General features: G+C 45.3%; 1 protein-coding gene and 1 long non-coding RNA gene across 2 annotated transcripts in view; one reads left to right on the top strand and one right to left on the bottom strand.

Annotated features, from left to right (window-relative positions):
- SLC2A12 (solute carrier family 2 member 12) overlaps positions 1-18,428 on the top strand; it is a 59,337-nt gene that overhangs the window by 11,841 nt on the left and 29,068 nt on the right. The window contains 1 exon segment of the mRNA XM_030316385.1: positions 8,077-9,408. Coding sequence (XP_030172245.1) covers positions 8,077-9,408 — 1,332 coding nt within the window.
- LOC115514416 lies at positions 320-7,439 on the bottom strand. Its single transcript, XR_003968963.1, has 3 exons — positions 7,388-7,439; positions 2,687-3,191; positions 320-357 (listed from the first exon to the last, which is right to left on the bottom strand). It is a non-coding gene; the product is annotated as an uncharacterized LOC115514416 (long non-coding RNA).

Genomic DNA, 18,428 nt, shown 5'->3' with positions numbered 1-18,428 from the left:
GACTCCGAAAAAAGAGATTAGGACAACGCCCGACGACGAGAACAAATCCAGGTGAAGACAGAGCTGAGGACACAGGTGCAGACAGGCCTTTGTGAACCTGTCATGAGCGTGAGGACACTAACGCGGCCGGAGCAGAACTATATTCTGAGATCTGCGACGTAGGAGAGGCTATTCTTGGTGCACATAAGCAGGACAAGAAGACAGAGAGTGGGGACGCCTGGGTGGCTCAGTCTGTTAAGCATCCGACTTCGGCTCAGGTCATGATCTCATGGTTTGTAAGTTCGATCCCCACGAAGGGGTCTCTGCTCTCAGTGCTTTGGTCTCCCTCTCTGCCCCTCGCCGTTCCGTGTTCTCTTTCTGTCAAAAACAAATAAACATTAAAAAAAAAAAAGATACAGGAGGGAAATGAGATGAATATGTATAAGTAACACATAAATAATTATTACTAAACAAATAGGGGGAAACCCAAAATACTAGAAGAAATCTTTCCTGAGTAGAAGAACTCAAGTAGAAGCAGAAAAGCGTGGAAGAAACAAGTAGCCAGACTTATCCCGGCGGAAGTCTCACAGTGAAGGAGGGAAGGAAGGACGGAAAGGCAAAAAAGCGCAAAGGAAAGAAAGAAAAGAATGGAAGTCCTGTGAATAATCAGGCAGAAAAAGAGAGTTAATAGGGCAAGATGAAGGGAAGGGCTAATAAGCCAGTGTAAGCAGCGTCCCCTCTGGGTACCTCCCTAGCGCAGGGAATTTGGAGAAGCCTGGTTTCCGAAAAGTGTGCCTGTATACGTACTGCTAAATCAAACCTGAGATTTGAAAAATGAAAAAGAAAGCAAAGTTCCTATCGTTTTTTTGTTTTCCAAAGGCCAAACAACAGCAGGTAGAGAGGGAGGCCACATTTCCTGTTGGGCTGAGTTTCATTGTACGCTAAGGGGGATTGGGAGGCAGGCAGGGGGACTAGATGCAAGCTAGTGCCCAGTATTTACCACCACCAGGGGCCCCACACGTGGTCTAGGGCCCAGGGGCAGCATCCGGGACCTTTGACAGCTGGTGGAAACAGCACACCTCAACTCTCCAGGGGCCATACCCTCTGGGCCTGGGGGAGCTCTCTGGGCCAGCGCCGTTCCCCCACGTGACAACCAGGAGTCTGTACTGAGCCCTCCTGGCAGGCCCTGTGTGGGTCCCTTGATGAGTTTTGTCCCTTGATGGCGACAGTCCTACTCTCAAGGCGCTCCCAATCTAAGGCAGGAGACGGGCGCAACTAAATACGATCCAGGGTGCTGTAAGGTCATGGACAGAAAGGCAAGAGAGAGGAGAGAGATTAACGCTAACCAGAGGGTGTCTGGAAAGGTTTTGTAGAGAAGGCGATATTCAAACTGTATCTTCAGAGATGACTCAGGTTTCCCCTAGACTCTGAAGTTAGGGGAGAGACATACCCTGAGGGGGAACAGCTGGAAGAGAAGCACAAGTCTGGGAAAGTGCATGGCATTTTCCAGAAACAGCAAGTAGTCCGGATGGGCTGGGAGGAACCGGTGTCTGGAGACTGTTGTGGGGGCTGAAAACCCGAGTCCCTGACGGGTGCTGCTAAACAGTGAGTCTGAACAGCCAGAGAACACGGGGCTCACGTTTCATAAAGAATAAATATATGAGTGATAACGAAACGGTTTACGGTGTCTCCGGTGGTGCTATATTAACAGGCTAAAAATAGTGCTGAAAGCTTTATAGAAATGCTAATGCTATGCTGTTCAAATGCTAAGCATTTATGTAAATATAAAGTTGTAAATGCTAACCATTCCATAATACTGTGCCTTAATCTTAGTCTGCCGACAGAACCTTGGGGAGGAGAGGACCAAGGATCAGTGTTCTGGAGGGCTCTTATCATTCATTCATTTATTCCATCACTCAGCAAACATTTACTGAGTATTTACCTTGCGCCAAAGACCACAGATGAGAATACAGACATAAGGAAAGTAGAGTTCTTAGACGTTCGGTTTAACAGGTGGAGACAAATGGGTAAATAAGTGAGCACCTTGAAAGATGACAGGTGCACTAGAAACACATTCTTTGGGCGGCAGGAGCCCAGGGGGGTGAGGGGTGAAGCTCGCAAAATAAGGCCGAGCAGCGTGGCCTTCCTGGGGGAGGTGGCGCTTGGGATGACTCTTGAAAGATGAGTTGGGATGGAAGATATTCAGGGAGGCGGAGTGGAGAAAGGGGAGACCACATCTGCAAGGCCATTTGGGGGCCACTGCAAGTTTTTCCCCCCGAGCAAAACGTGAAGTGGGGGGTCTTTGAAACCTCAGAGGCATTCGCACCGGGGCACGCCGTCCAATTCCCTGGCTATCTGCCAGAGGAACCTGTGCGTGCACGTTTTGCCGTCTGTTGTAGGATTTAGTGAGCCGACAAGTGTTCATGGTGCGCCCATTATGTACCCAGGCTGGAACAGACATATGGGGCAAGAGAGGAAAGCAGAGAGCAGGCAGAAACGCAAATATTATGCAAAATTGTGTCGTGTGCGAGCCAGTGACAGCGTGGTTTCATGTGAGTCACCACAAGCGGCGGACAATGCAGCTATTGTGGCCTCGCCTCGCCTGGGGAGGCTCCTGCCCTTTGTGCCCTCCGTGTGGGTCTCCGTGCACGTACGTGAGGCCCCGTGGCTGTGATGGCATCTTCCGCAAGTGCTTTTACTTCCTTACCTTGTAGCACAGTCGTCGTGGCTTCAACAGGGACGCTGCTGGACTTCTAGCGAAGCAGCAAGACAGAGAAGTAGGCATGACCCAGCAGCACTGCGGGTCCCGAGTGTGAGTCCGCGCGTAGTTGCCATTTCTGTGATGTCCACGAAAGGCTGGGAGTTCCCTGTGGCCCCTTTGGGGCCATGTCCTTGAATGTTAAGGAAAGGGCCCCCATTGAGCAAGGCCATGAGCAAATGGGATGGCAATGCTAAACGTCACCATGAACGTGAAGTGCAGGGTGTTTGACTTCAGGGCTGGGTGCTCTTTGAAAAGGCATTCATCAGAATTCCTCATCCTGCCCTCTCCTTCAGGACCGGCTGCTGCTTCTGGGTCCAGCGAGCTGCCCAAACTCTCTCATCTGTGTTTAGGCAGACCCCACCTGCCTGCGACGCACTCCTTCCTCCTGTTCATGGCCAGATCTCTTGAAAAAGTTATTTCTACCTTCTGGCATCCGTAGAATAATGTCTTGCTTTTATCATCATCATCAAAAAAAAAAAAAAAAAAAAAAAAAGTCCACTTTTTATGTCTCTTCACTGTTTTTTATGGTAAATTAGCACCAGGAAAATGTCCTGTCGTGGAAGTCCTGAGGTGTCACAGGGCTACAATCTAGGGTGATTAGGGACTCGCCTTCCACGGGCTCGTTGGAATTCAAAATCCCAAATGGGCAGCTGGAGACTGTAAGGGAACTTCAGCAGAAACAAGGAGCAGCACCAAGATGAGTGAAATTTGTTTTGATCAGGATCCCTTAAAGCATATCTCAGGGAGGACAGGCCCCTCAAATGTAATACACACAGTTAAGCCCTTAGCTTAATTCTGTGACATATCACCCCTGTTGGTATGCCCCCTGTGTGGGAATAGGGTCATAGAATGTCCTCTGCACCCTTTAAGATTTTAAAGGCCAACTCCCTAGATAGACAGACAGAAAGATAGATAGATTAGATAGATAGATAGATAGATAGATAGATAGATAATGTTGTGATATATAAAAAAATTTTCAAACTCAGGGCGCCTGGGTGGCCCAGTTGGTTGAGCGTCCAACTTCAGCTCAGGTCATGATCTCGCGGTTCACTAGTTCCAGCCCCATGTTGGGCTCTGTGCTGACAGCTCAGAGCCTGGGGCCTCCTTCGGATTCTGTGTCTCCCTCTTGCTCTACCCCTCCACTGCTCATGCTCTGTCTCTCTCTCAAATAAATAAATTAATTAATTAATTTAAAAAAACTTTTACACTTGTAATTTTGTAAAAAGAATTTTTAGTAATTCATATGGAAATAATTTTATTGTAACTCTGAGGAATTATACTCAGCGCTAGCTGCTGGGTATCTAGAGGGACCTTGACAAACTGGGATGGTTTCCAGACCCTTTGCACACATCCCAATTTGTCCGTGTCCCGTGAACGCTGACTAAAAGAATCAGCATATGAAGCTAAGTCCAGAAAGCGGACAAAGAAGCTGGATCTCTCTTCCGTCAGGAGCATTTCCCCCACAGTATAAGGAGCAGGCTTTGTGACTTGCCCACCTCAGACTCTGTCTGAAGTAACATGATAGAGCAGCAAAGGAAGGGAATCTGGTATGTCAAGAAGCCTTTCTTTTGGTAGGAAAACACTATCTCCCAGCTAACAAAGGGGGGAAACAAGAGGGGAAGGAGAGGGCGAAGTGGCAAGGGCAATCTTCTGCCACTCAAGCAGTTGCAGCATCTATTCTGCCATGTCCCTGACTCAGTATCCCCTCATTGCTGCCCTGTGTCACTCTAAATCCACTCCTGGGGTGCCTCCCTCAATCTGCCTTACAAGCGTTTCATTCTTCAATGTCGTTTATTTTTTTAATATGAATAGCAGAGGCCAATTGCCAAAACATATAAAAGCTAATCAATATGTCAAAAGTAGATAAAATTGGGGGGGCCTGGGTGGCTCACTCAGTCAAGCATCTGACTCTTGATTTCGGCTTAGGTTGTGATCTCACAGTTGGTGGGTTCAAGCCCTACACTGGGCTTCATGCTGACAGTGTGGAACTTGCTGGAGATTCTCTCTCTCTGTGTCCCTCCCCCACCTCAAAAATAAATAAAATAAGAAACTTAAAAAATAATAGATAAAATGAACAGTGGGAGATAGAGATACAAAGTAATACAATATTCTTATCAAAATGTGAGAATTTGACCCAATTCTCCTTGTCATAGAGAAATATGTTGCTGAGGATTTCAAGATCACATGGGGGGGAAATATGTGGAAATTTAGCACATGAACGATCTTATAAGAGAGTACCTTTTTTGTTGTTGTTGTTGATTTGTTTATTTATTTTGAGAGAAAGGGAAAAAGTGGGGCAGGAGCAGAGACAGAGGAGGAGGAGGAGGAGAGCCTGATGTGGGGCTGGAACTCATGAACCATGAGATGATGAACTAAGCTGAAATTGAGAGTCAGATGCTTAACCAACTGAGTCACCCAGGAGCCACTATAAGAGACTACCTTAAAGCCATTTTGGGGGCGCCTGGGTGGCGCAGTCGGTTAAGCGTCCGACTGCAGCCAGGTCACGATCTTGCAGTCCGTGAGTTCGAGCCCCGCGTCAGGCTCTGGGCTGATGGCTCAGAGCCTGGAGCCTGTTTCCGATTCTGTGTCTCCCTCTCTCTCTGCCCCTCCCCCGTTCATGCTCTGTCTCTCTCTGTCCCAAAAATAAATAAACGTTGAAAAAAAAATTTTTTAAAAAAAGCCATTTTGCACGTAAAAACTAAAACACTGCATAATAAATAATAGATAATAGAGATATCACCAGAATTTTGGGTTTCTTGGGGGCAACTATATAACTACATCTGGTTGTCCTTATTTCCCTCTGTGTGTGTGTGTGTGTGTGTGTGTGTGTGTGTGTGTGTATTTCCCACTACCTACAGAAATATCTTCCATGTACTGGTGCTAAATATTTGTTTTTTACTTAGCTGGATAAATTGCTAATTTAATTTCACTTTAATGGTTTATGTTCACTATGCTCATGAATTACTTTTATTTTATTGTGGGTTCTTGCACTTTTATTTGCTCCTCCATCTAAATGTTCAATCCTTTTTAGATTTATTTTTTGAAGTCACCTATGTCCCAGGATCCTGGAGATGTAAAATACCTTGGGTATTTCTGGTGGGAAGAGACTCAGACCAACTTTATTTGACCTGCTTCACTTCCTAGAGCTGAACATCATTTTTAACTCCCCGGCCACAATGACAGGCTTAAATAGCCCTTGTTCAGCCTGTGATAATTGTGTCCCATGCACATTTCTAGTCTATTCTGTACACATCTCAGTTCTGTTCCTTCTCCAACTCCTTTGCTGTTGTCTGTCTTCTAGATGTCGGCATTCCCCAGGTCCCAGGACTACTCCTCCTTCTTCAGCTCTTCTCTTCACCTCCCTACCTGATTGCATTCATTCCCCTGCTTTTAAATCCCAAATAAATGCTGCTGAATTCCACGTACCTATTTGTCCACAGAGTATTGAACATTATAAAATCACTCAACCAACAGGTCAAACCAGGAAGCCATCTTGGGCTCTGACCCACCTCTTCTCCTTCTAACTCCCAATTCACAAGCAAGTGTAGTTGTTATTACTTCCAAATTCACTTTTTTTTTATTTTAATTTTAGAGAGAGAGAGAGCACTTGTGAGCTGGGGAAGGGGACTAGAGGAAGAAAGAGAGAGAGAGAGAGAGAGAGAGAGAGAGAATCTTAAGCAGGCTCCACACTCAGTGCAGAGCCCGATGCAGGTCTCGAGCCCATGACCCTGGGATCATGACCTGAGCCAAAATTACGAATTGGATGCTCAACCAACTGAACCACCCAGGCACCCTACCTCCAAATTAACTCTTGAATCTGTCTACGTGTCTCCAGGTCTACTCTGAACATCCAAGCTACTATCATCTCTTGTCAACTCTAAGGCAACACACTTTTCTCTGTTACCAGTCTTGCTTCTGGAAGAACTAGTCTGCACCCAGCAGCAAGAAACTTGGTGTCAGTCCCCCCATGCTATTCAGTGTGCATTGGCCCCATTATACTTGGAAAACAATAGAAGGTGTCACTGTGGGACACCTGGGTGGCTCAGTCGGTTGAACATCCGACTTCGATTCAGGTCATGATCTTGCAGTTTGTGAGTTCGAGCCCCGCATCAGGCTCGCAGCTGTCAGCCTGTCAGCACAGAGTCCATTTCAGATCCTCTGTTCCCCTCTATCTGCCCCTCCCCTGCTTACGTTCTCCCCCGAAATAAGTATTTAAAAAATAAATAAAAGGTGTCACTGTGACTTGCAGGGCTCTGTTTGAAGTGTGCCCTCTGTGTCTACCCCGATTTACTGGATCCTATTTACTTCTCCAAACTGGGGTTGCACCCCACATGTGATGTACTAGCTGCCCAGCAGTTCCAGAATTTGCTTTCCTGTGTCATGCCTTTCAGTTGCAAACTACTGTTTCCTGTGCCTGCAGTGCTCTTCCCTGCGCTGCCCTCGGTTACTTTTTGTTTCGTTTTGTTCCTGTTTTGACAAACTACAGATATACACATGTAATAAACACCCTCTTACCTACTTCTGAAAATTAATGCCTGTTAACATTTTGCTATTTTTCCTCAGTTGTTAACATTAAAATAACAAAACAAGACGAAGTCCCTTTTGTCCTTCTTCCCCCAAGTCCTATTCCCCTTCCTCCGTACTCACAGCAAGTAATGGATGTTGTAGGTTCCCTCCCCTGCATCCATTTCCTTCTTCCTTCTTTCTGTTACAACCTTAACTTTGTTAAGGCATACGCGCGCACACACACACACACACACACACACACTACCCTCATATTTCAGCAAGAGCCAACTGTGGCCAGATGTGACCAAGGAGAAATGAGGGCAGGTTTCCTGGAGGTTGTGGTTCATTTTTCCCCAGGTTACACAAGGGGAATGGAGGTTTCTACCCTTTCTACTCTGCCTTGGAGGTTTGCCTTTAGATAAAAGCCTACCATGGGGCCCGAGGAACTGGGCTGGCTGAATTTCTGATCCAACACCAAAGCAGGAACCAAACGGGGTTGCTCTTGTTTGTTCAGTCTTTATCATCTGTCATCTGCTTATCTTGCATAGCTGTCTGCTGGCCACTGAAAAACAACAGTGGCACCACAAATAGAAGGAAATGACTTCCTAAATGTCCTCACCCCTCTCCTCCAAAAATGAAAGAAAAAGGATATTTCCATTTATATCTAATAATTTTTGTTAATATATTACTTTACTATATTAATGTGTGTGTGTGTGTATACTCAGTGCCCCGAAAAGCTTACGCACACAAGCTTGAGTCTCCATTCAGACATAAAATGTTTAAACTAATGGTGCAGAACTGACCTCTCTGTCTCTCCTCTCTGCCTGTAGGTTGCGGCATGTTTACTCTCCTGTCGTCCGTCACTGCTGCTGTCAGTGGCCTCCTGGTGGGTTATGAACTTGGGCTCATCTCTGGAGCCCTTCTGCAGATAAGAACCTTATTAGCCCTAACCTGCCACGAGCAGGAGATGGTTGTGAGCTCCCTCCTCATGGGGGCCTTGCTCGCCTCTCTCACTGGAGGGGTCCTGATTGACAGATATGGACGAAGGGCTGCCATCATCTTGTCATCCTGCCTACTTGGACTCGGAAGCCTGGTGTTGATACTCAGTTCATCTTACACGGTCCTCATAGCGGGACGCGTTGCTCTAGGGGTTTCCATTTCACTCTCTTCAATTGCCACATGTGTTTACATTGCAGAGATTGCTCCCCAACACAGAAGAGGCCTGCTTGTGTCACTGAATGAGCTGATGATTGTCATCGGCATACTTTTTGCCTACATCTCAAATTATGCGTTTGCCAATGTTTCCCATGGCTGGAAGTACATGTTTGGCCTTGTCATTCCCTTGGGAATTTTGCAGGCAATTGCAATGTATTTTCTGCCTCCGAGTCCCCGGTTTCTGGTGATGAAAGGACACGAGGAAGCTGCTAGCAAGGTTCTCAGAAGGTTGAGAGCCGTCTCAGATACAACTGAGGAACTCACTGGGATCAAATCTTCCCTGAAAGATGAATATCAGTATAGTTTCTGGGATCTGTTTCGATCAAAGGACAACATGAGGACCCGGATAATGATAGGCCTAACATTGGTATTTTTTGTGCAAGTCACTGGTCAGCCAAACATATTATTCTATGCGTCAACTGTTTTGAAGTCCGTTGGCTTCCAAAGCAATGAGGCAGCGAGCCTCGCCTCCACTGGGGTTGGGGTCGTCAAGGTCATCAGCACCATCCCCGCCACTCTTCTTGTAGACCACGTGGGGAGCAAAACCTTCCTTTGTATCGGCTCCTCTGTGATGGCAGCTTCATTGATGACCATGGGCATCGTGAATCTCAACATCCCCATGAACTTCACCAATATCTGCAGAAGCCATAGCCCTGTCAACCAATCATTGGATGAGTCTGTGTTCTATGGGCCCGGAAACCTGTCAGCCAGTGATGACACTCTTAGAGAGCTCTATAAGGAGCTCACTGCCCGCAGCCAAAGCTCCCTAATGCCCATGAGAAATGACATGGATAAGAAAGGAGTGACACACTTACCAAATACTGGACTGAGCCAAGCTCAATACCAGATAGTCACAGATCCCGCGGACGTCCCAGCTTTCTTGAAATGGCTTTCCTTAGCCAGCTTGCTTGTTTATGTTGCTGCTTTTTCCATTGGTCTAGGACCAAGTAAGTATCCTATTTTTTTATTCCTTCCCTCTTTGCCCTTATGAATGCTAACTTGTTGCCTTTGGCCATCAGAACGTCTTATGGCTATGGTACCTTGCACATGAACCTACTAGACGTAAGATGGGGATAATACTGGCCACCTGACATTTCTACTCATGTGGAAAGTATGCTTGGCTCATACCTCTCTTGTGAGATGTGCAGGGCTGGTATTCAACAGAAGGATTAGTTTTCCATTATCTGTCGCAGGAGGATAATTTAACAGCAATTGATTGGGGATAAACCAGACCTCAAAAGATGAGTATTGTGCAAGAAATCTGTGTTTTATGAAAGCAGTTTACTGGAATAACATTTTCTCCCATATCATTCCTGAGTGTCTTCGTGCATGGAAGGAAAAAACCAAGCTTTTAGATTTTCTCAAAGACACACTGGTGGATGCATTCAGTAATAATGAAGAACAGGGAACGATGAGCTGGGAAGGAGAGTGGATTATTCCTGTAAGTAGTGTATGTTTTATCACCAGAGTAACCTCCCTGAGCACTTTACTCATTAAGCAGGAGAATGGGAGTCAAGTTACTCCCATTCAATACAATATAAACAATTTACAGGGAGATAGCTACACGGTTGTTTTATTTTATATAGCTGGTCTAGTCCAATGACAAAGTTCAAACACTTCTCTTGAGCAAACTCTCTACGGTTTTCTAGAACAGGTTGTTGGTGGCAGTTCCTCGTCTTTTAGCCTCACACACAAAATCCAAACCTCTCTTTAGGGAAGTATAAGTCAACTCCTACAACTCTCCCTCTCCCCCATTCTTTCCCTCTTTCCCTCTTCCTTTCTTCCTTCCTCTCTCCCACAAAGTTTTGCTGTTGTTGTTTACAAGGATCAGGGACCAAGCAGAGCTGCTCAGATAAAAGGAAATATTAGAACTTAAGAACATGAGAAGACATTGGTTATGTTGAAGGAGAGGGAATCTCATGGACAAATTTAGGTTTCTGGTTCCAGGACCTGACAATGTTCCTAGAAAGAAAGTCACTTTAGGGCTTGCTCTGGTGATCTACTGTTAGGTCATTAACTATTCGTTCAGGTGATATGTATCAAGTGACTAATTTTTTAATAACAAACAACTATGCTAGATGTTGAGGAAATCGTAATGAACAAGACAGACACTATCCCTGTCTTCAAGGAGATTATACTTGAATTAACTGAACTATATTCCCTGTGTCTGCTTCTTTCTGGTCAGCAACCAGCAGATTTGGCCTCCTTAATCTCAGTTAATTAATACCTGGATTTGCACATGACTTATATGGCCTCTACAGCTGCTCTCTTTCCTCACTTTGCAGCCTACTCCCACATCTAACTGAGATCAGTCTCTAGATATTGATTCTTTCAAATTCCAGAGAAAGAGAAGGAATCTGATGGGCTCTGTCCTTTGCGACGCAGTCATAAGTGGTTGTTCAGGACACCTCTGGGCCACATGGTCCAAACCATGGACGACCAGAGCTGGCCCTTCATCTGGCACTGTGAGTTGATGGATTTCCTTCTAAGGGACTGTGCATGGGCAGATACGAGTCAATTCTACAATACCATCAGCCTCTGACCTCTCTGACTTGTTTCTGAACCCTGGCCCTCCTTGTTAAGACTTAGCAATGGCAAATATTATTAATGAACAGTTTCCTGAAAACAGGTTTCGACTATTATTTCAGGAATCAGGCATCTTGGGTGTGTATCTGTGGGACACTTACCTTAGTTAGTTTGGGTTGCTATAACAAAAGACCAAAGACTGGATGGCTTAGACAACAAACATTTATTTCTCATCGTCTGGCGGCTGGCGAGTCCAAGATCAAGGTGCTGGCAGACTTGGTTGTTGGTGAGAGCCCCCCTCCTGGTTTGTGATTGGCCATTACCTTCTTAGTGTGTCCTCACATGGCAGAGGGACAGAGAGAGAGACAGAAACAGAGACAGACGAGAGAGCTAGCTAGCTTTCTCATGGCTCCACCCTGATGACCCAGTTACCTCCTAAAGTCCCTACCTGCAAATGCTATCCCATTGGGAATTAGGATTTCAACATATGAATTTTATGGGGAACACAAACATGCATGCGGTGCAGACAATACTTACGTGGTTACTCTGATGCATAAAGCTAATGAAATTCGAGAGAGCATCTTACGCTTTTATTCCCAGAAGCTCCTTGAACTCCACCAGAAGGGCAACGTATAAGTGTTGTCTCGTACCAAGGAACAACTCAAGCTCCTTTGTGAACTTTTCCATATGAAGGAGTACAATAAGTTTTGCTCATATGATAAACTTCAGGTGGTTTTGTCTCGTTGATTTCCTTTGCCAGCATCTTTTTTTCCTATACGTTCATCATATAACTAAAAATCTTCTTGACATCAATTTTCTTGACCCAGTCTTTTACAATATCAAGAATCAACTAAGAATCTAAGGAAAGGTGAGCAAAAAGAAAAGGATGCTTTTCTTGCTTTAAGTCAGAGAAACTTTCAGGTGAACAGAGGTGATGATATGGTACATATTATATCAGACATTGATCATAAACCTCCAGAACCCACATACTCATGGTATGAGCTCCTACTCCCTTTCTGTCTTTAGTTTTTGGGTAACTTTGAAAACACGCAGCAAATTCTCCATCACTAGCTTCCCATTTGATACATTATTGTATTAGAGCAAGAATTCCCCTTTTCAGCAAACTCCGTTTGATTTTGGAAGAAATTATTGGGAGCTGTTTGTTATTTACCCTTTAGGATTCTTGAAATAGTGTTCTCGGGGCACCTGGGTGGCGCAGTCGGTTAAGCGTCCGACTTCAGCCAGGTCACGATCTCGCGGTGCGTGAGTTCGAGCCCCGCGTCGGGCTCTGGGCTGATGGCTCAGAGCCTGGAGCCTGTTTCCGATTCTGTGTCTCCCTCTCTCTCTGCCCCTCCCCCGTTCATGCTCTGTCTCTCTCTGTCCCAAAAATAAATAAACGTTGAAAAAAAAATTAAAAAAAAAAAAGAAATAGTGTTCTCTACTCATTCTTTCAAAATATAATTTAGGCTGTAGATCCAACTCATACGTATTGACACCTATTAGGTCAAATACTGTGCTAGGAAGGTTTTACATACTTTGAAGTATTTCGTTTTACCTTCAGGACAGGCCTGTGAAGAAAGAATGGCCATCAAATTTTACAAATGACGGTACTGGGTCTCACAGAGGCCAACGAAGTGACTTGCTCAAATAATTGAAAAGGCTCGTCTTCTGGAATTCAGTGTTAATCCTCGTCCCAGGCAAGAATAAGCAGGCCTCTGTTGGTCTCGAAAATAAATGTTAATTACTTTTAGTTCCGTCCTCCATGAGGACGCTGTAGAGGCAAGAATGAACGGAAATCGTGTGTCATTGCCCATCACATGAGGCTGTTAAGTGCACCACTCTGCATTTTATGCAAGATAGAGACAGTCTCTCTTTTTCGGAAGCTCTGCTGGGTAAGTGAGCATGTACATTTATAAGGCTGAGCTGCAGGATAAGAGAGAGGGAGTGTAATGATAAGAACCCAGAAGTTTCTGATGTGTACTTACTTGAATGACTGAAGTTGACGAAGATAATGTTTACTGGTTGTTTGGTTAGATTTCAAGCCCGGCCCTAACAAAGACTGAAATAACAGTGAATTCAATAAGATAGGAGTTTCTTTCTCTCTCGCTTAGTGACTGGGCAGTTCTGGGTGCTGTGGAGGCCTCCACGGTCAGGTACCAGAAGCCCCTAGATGGTGTCCCCCAAACCTCCTTGTAGCTAGTACTGCCTTCTTGGTTCTCTGTCCATCATGCTGTCTCTTTAAAAATACGAAGATGTGTTTTAAAATTTCATCACCCTTTTCTGATGGCTAATGGGCCCTTGGGAATCAGTGGAAGACGCAAGTACAGTCAATTAGAGGGAGGCGGGGCATAGGAAGGCCTGGGTAAGGAGGGATTGTGAGCAGCTCTGTCGGGGAAGCAGGACCACTGTAAGTGATAGGGGACAAGGAACTTATCACAAGGGTTGCCCCTCACACAGGGCCCCGGGGAAGAAAGGATGGCCTCAAAGCCACGACAAACTGGAATCCGCGAGAAGAAACTGGAGCCCACGTCTGTCTCCCACCACATCGACTCTGATGACGCTGGCCACCCGCAGAAAAGCGGGTGTCCTTCTCCGTAGAGCCCTGACAGCATCAGGAGAGGCCAGAGGAGGAGACTGGGTGCCATTGGCTAGTCCTCACGACCAGCAGGGAAAGGCAGCCGGTCACAGCCCTAGTGATGTCTAGGACCCAGCAGAGGCTCTGATGTGTCACTTTGGCCTTCCAAGCCTCGTGCAAATTTCTCTTCTGGCCAACCGTCACCAGAACTACCCAGGGGAGGGAACTCTGGGAAACATAGTTCCAGCTCAGCTCAATGGACGCAGTACAAAACCACCATAGTAATGAACTCCGGACTAAGAAAGAATAGATGTGAATGTGGCCAAAAACATTCCAGAAGGTCAAGGGCCCTGAATGCTGTCTTCAAATGCCATGATAGATATTTATTTCTGTTAGATATTGTCTCTCTTATTCCTGTGATAGATATTTATTAAGTTGTTAACATGTATGACTAGCTTCCATTCCATCTACTTCTAAAAAAGAGGTGAGATCATTAAATTAATGTCTCTTGGCTTTCGTTTCTTTAGCTATAAAACAAACAAACAAAAAAGACTCTTTTGCTAATGCATTATAAAAGCCTCCACGTCTATTTTCTCAGGAATGTTCATTATCTCCCTGCAGCTGATGACTCTCACTTATCTCTAGTTCTGTCGTGTCATATGACTTCGAGCTCCTTTTTTTCCTAATGAGTACGGGATTTTTCCACTTTGATGCTTCACTGTAAGCCCAATGCAAGCTCAGTGCTGAATTCTTTTCTCCCTGAGACCAGGGGGAACGGCCCTTTCTTTTCCACGCTGTCTGTCATTCAGTCTGATGCCCTAATGCCTTTTCCCAACCCAGTCAATGACCAAACGCTCTTGCATTGCCGCTCACAAATGCCTCCTGTGTTGAGCTTTTCCTTCCCGTTTCTGCCATCGTAGTCGACCCCTTAGGAGCTCGCTCTTTGATTCCCGGCAGACGCTTCGTGTAATTCTCTTACATTCCAGATCCTTCCCATGCCCTCCCGTCCAACATAGGGGCCCCCTTAAACACCATGTTCCTCATATCACTACAGCTCACAAATCTTCCATGGTTTCCTGCTTTCTACCACATCAGAGAAGTCCAATGCCTTTCAAGATGAAACGAAGATTAGCCATTCCCTAGTCCAACGTAGTCCTTTTATAGAAGAGAAAGAAGTCCATGAGATTGAGAGCACACAGACGTGGGACCAGATCCCCAGGCATCTGGAGCCTCATCCATCCTCTTTCTATTACTCCCTCACCCATCTCTGAGGGAAAGATGGTATGATTTCCAAGGCCCTCCATCATCTTCCCAGCTCCATTTTGTAGTCAGTGGCCTTGTGCTCCGGTGCCACCACTCATACGGAAGCACGTGTAGACTCCGAATGGACGGCAAAGGGAGCGGCAGCCCTGCCCTCGGGTAGCGAGGTCACGCTTTACCTCTCGGCGCTGCTGTATCGCCACGGCTCCACACCCGGTCGAGAGACACACGCCCTTGTTATGGTTCCTTTTCCTTCCCCCTCCCCTCTTCCCAGATCCCTCCTGTCTTTAGAGCTCAGTTTAAGTCTCGTCTCCTTTAGGAATTCACTGGGGTTTCTTAGAGGTCTTTGTTTGTATGCACTACGAAGTATTTCTAGTGTAGAGCGGTCTGGTCCGGGGCCACGGAAGAGCCTGAATGTAAAATCAGAAAAGCTGGGTTCTTCTAATTCCAGCTCTTCTACCTACGGGCCGTGGGATCTTAAAGCCATTTATCTTCTCTGAAGCCGATTCTGATCTATGAATTGTGCATAATGACCCTTGCTCGATCTCACAGGGTAGAGTGAGTGCCAAGTGAGTTGAAGCACGTGCGACTGTTTGGGATGCTGTCGAGTCTGGTGTAAGTGGAAGTCACATGTGTGATAACACCACTGAGGCCTTAATGATGAAGTGTATTGCTTCGTTATGTTTGTTTTGGCTTATTAACCAAACATCGTTATTAGAATAAGGCCTTTGGGGAAAGAAATGACATCTCATGTTATTTTTTTTCCTTCTCCTCCTTTAAGTGAGCACTACGTAAGTCTGTTTGAAAACCACGAAGGAAGGCATGTGTGTTTCTAAGAGGAGGAGTTGGGGGAAAAGGAGTTTTAAAATGAGATACAAACATAAGAAAGATCTCGAAGTGTGGTTTTTTACGTGTGTCAAGCCTTCCAGGGCAGGCGAGGCACCATATGAACTATCCCTGCTGGCCACCATCTCGAGGCTCTTTGCGGAACAATCCAGCACTTGGGCATATTTTCAAAAAATCTCTTTCTGGTTTGGCCCGTCAGATACGATATAGGGAAGTGAGGAGGCCTTGAAAAGAGGTACCGGGAGGCACTTAGGGCTTTTCTTTGTCAAGTCGTGAAGCATTATTGGGGAATTTCCGACTCAGAGTATCTAAAAGTAGCCCCAGTTTTTCTTGGACATCTCTACCTTTTGCTGCTAGAAAGAGAAGAGAGTTCTTTCTGCTAAGGAGGTAGAGAATCTCATGGTTGAAGGAGGTTTGGGTGTGGGAGAAGAAATGACCCTTTGTCTCATGGTTTCCCCAGCTTATAATTGCAGTTCCAAGGACTGAGCTGGGTGACATGTAGGTAACAAGATATGGGTTCAATTACTAAGAAAAGGAAAAGTGTGGATTTTGGAGTAGGGTGCTGCCTGGAGGTGAATCTCCACTCTGCTAGCTGTGCAACCTTGAGGAAGTTAGTTAACTTCTCTGTGCCTCATTTTTTATCACTTGTAAATATGGATATGATTAATAATTAAATCATAGCCTTGTTAAGATTAAATCGGCTCATAATGAAGTCCTTAAAGACTGGTACTCAGAGTGCCATATAAGTACATGTTGAGTAAAGGAAATAAATAAGCTTAGGGGTGCCTGGGTGGCTCAGTCGGACTTCGGCTCAGGTCATGATCTCGCGGTTCATGAGTTCGAGCCCCCACAGGGCTCTGTGCTGACAGCTCAGAGCCTGGAGCCTGCTTCGGATTCTGTGTCTCCCTCTCTCTCTGCTCCTTCCCCACTCATGCTCTGTCTCTCTCTGTCTCTCAAAACTAAACATTATTTGAAAAAGAAAAAAAAAAGAAAGAAAGAAGCCTAAAGAGTTGGGTATTCACTCATGAATCTGCGGGGGCACGCAGTCTGAGGCAGAATCCCAAATCTTCCCCTCTGGTGAGAACCAGTGGTTATTTCATACACGTGGTTTGGGTTATTGATTCTTCTAGAGTTTCAGAAGGGATCTGGTAACTGTCCTTTTTTTTCTTGCCAAGAGTCAGTCATTTATGTCTGTATATTATGTTGTAGTTTTTTTTCTTTTTAAAGAAAACGTAACCTAGGAATTCCAATTTGGTCACCAAAATTGTATTCTAGAGCATTCGTGTAAACTGCGCAAGCCAGTTGGAGTTTAAAGATTTTTATTAGGAGCAAGGTTTTCATACCAGATCTTGAATGCATAATAAAACTTACTAATCTGATGTGATTATTGCCCAGGTATTTCATTTAAAGAGTTTATTGCTTGTAATAGATGCAAATCCTTTGTGTATAAAGGGAGTTAGCTGCTTTTCTAAAGTAAAATTGAAAGCAAGATTAAACTGTTTTTATTAAGTCTTCTTAAATCTGGATTGGCTTAGAACAACATTCCTTAATTGCATTAGATCACAGCATAGTTTCTTCAGCCAAAAAAAAAAAGTGTTTCTATTTTAGATTAAAGTACACGCCCTACATCATTTTGTTTTCTGGCCCTCTGTTTCCCTCCGTGTAACATGATAAAGCTCGGCCTAGAATTGAATTCAGGAGGGGCATGAATTTGGTCGGTACCAAGTAATCTTATGTATTTTATTTTATGCGTCTAATATACTATTCAGGGAAGGAATCCATAGTCTTAATCCGCTTGCTGAAGGGCTCATGGCCTAAAGTCTCTGCCTTCCGTTTTTCTGTTACTCATCCAAAAACTCTTCCATCAAAAGAAATCAGGATATAGATGCCACTGCTTCTGTTAGAGACATTTATTTAACACTCTACTTTCCATACCTCGTTTTTCACTTTTAAAATACGTTCAAATCGGAATCTTGCCCTCGCCTGTGCTTCTGGGGTGGTCCTGATCGATTGTCACTTAGCTCCTTCTAATTACAGAATATTTGTCCATCATGGTTCAAACTTCAGGGTTGAACCAGAGGTTCCTTACACCGTGAGGACATAGACCCAAAGGAAGATTTCCCTTTGACTCACGTTCAAAAGTAAAGCACAGATGAGCCCGAACCCGAGGCTTGGAATTATTCACTCATGAGTTCGTTTGAGGTGACATTTGTGTAGAAAACCAGCCCTCCTTAGAGTGGCCACCGTAACACAGAAAAATGTGTGTGGCTGTTCTTTTCACAATAATTAAGGCTTTTTAAAATCCAAACCTTACTATGTTCATAAATTAATGAATTAACCTCTTCCATCTCATGACTAGTCTCTATTCATGAAAGCAGATGGAAGGAATTTGTCCGACGTCACATGCTAAGTTCGGTAATGAGACTGTGGCTGTTATCTTTTAACTACCTTTGTATTCACCCATTCAAGCACAACCTTACACTGCAGGCTGAGTGACAGGTGCCACCAATGTGCCTCCCAGAGCCCTTCTATTAAATAGGCAGAAGTTCCAGCAAGAAAGCGACTTGCGGGGACCCAGAGGAGGAGGGAGAGGGAGGAAGCAGCGATTGGGGGGGGGGGTCATCAGTTCACTCGCTTATGCGGCATATGTGTATTGCTCACCCACGACATACGGGGCTCAGTGGTGTGGCGATTCGGGGCGGGTGGGCGAGGCCCACGATGTGCCCTCGTGAGCCCAGTGATGGGGACAGGCAATAAGCA

Source organism: Lynx canadensis, chromosome B2 (genome assembly GCF_007474595.2).
Source record: "Lynx canadensis isolate LIC74 chromosome B2, mLynCan4.pri.v2, whole genome shotgun sequence".
Classification (NCBI taxonomy): Eukaryota; Metazoa; Chordata; class Mammalia; order Carnivora; family Felidae; genus Lynx; species Lynx canadensis.
The sequence above is the reverse complement of the archived record's forward strand: the minus strand, read 5'-3'. Positions and strand labels throughout refer to the sequence as shown.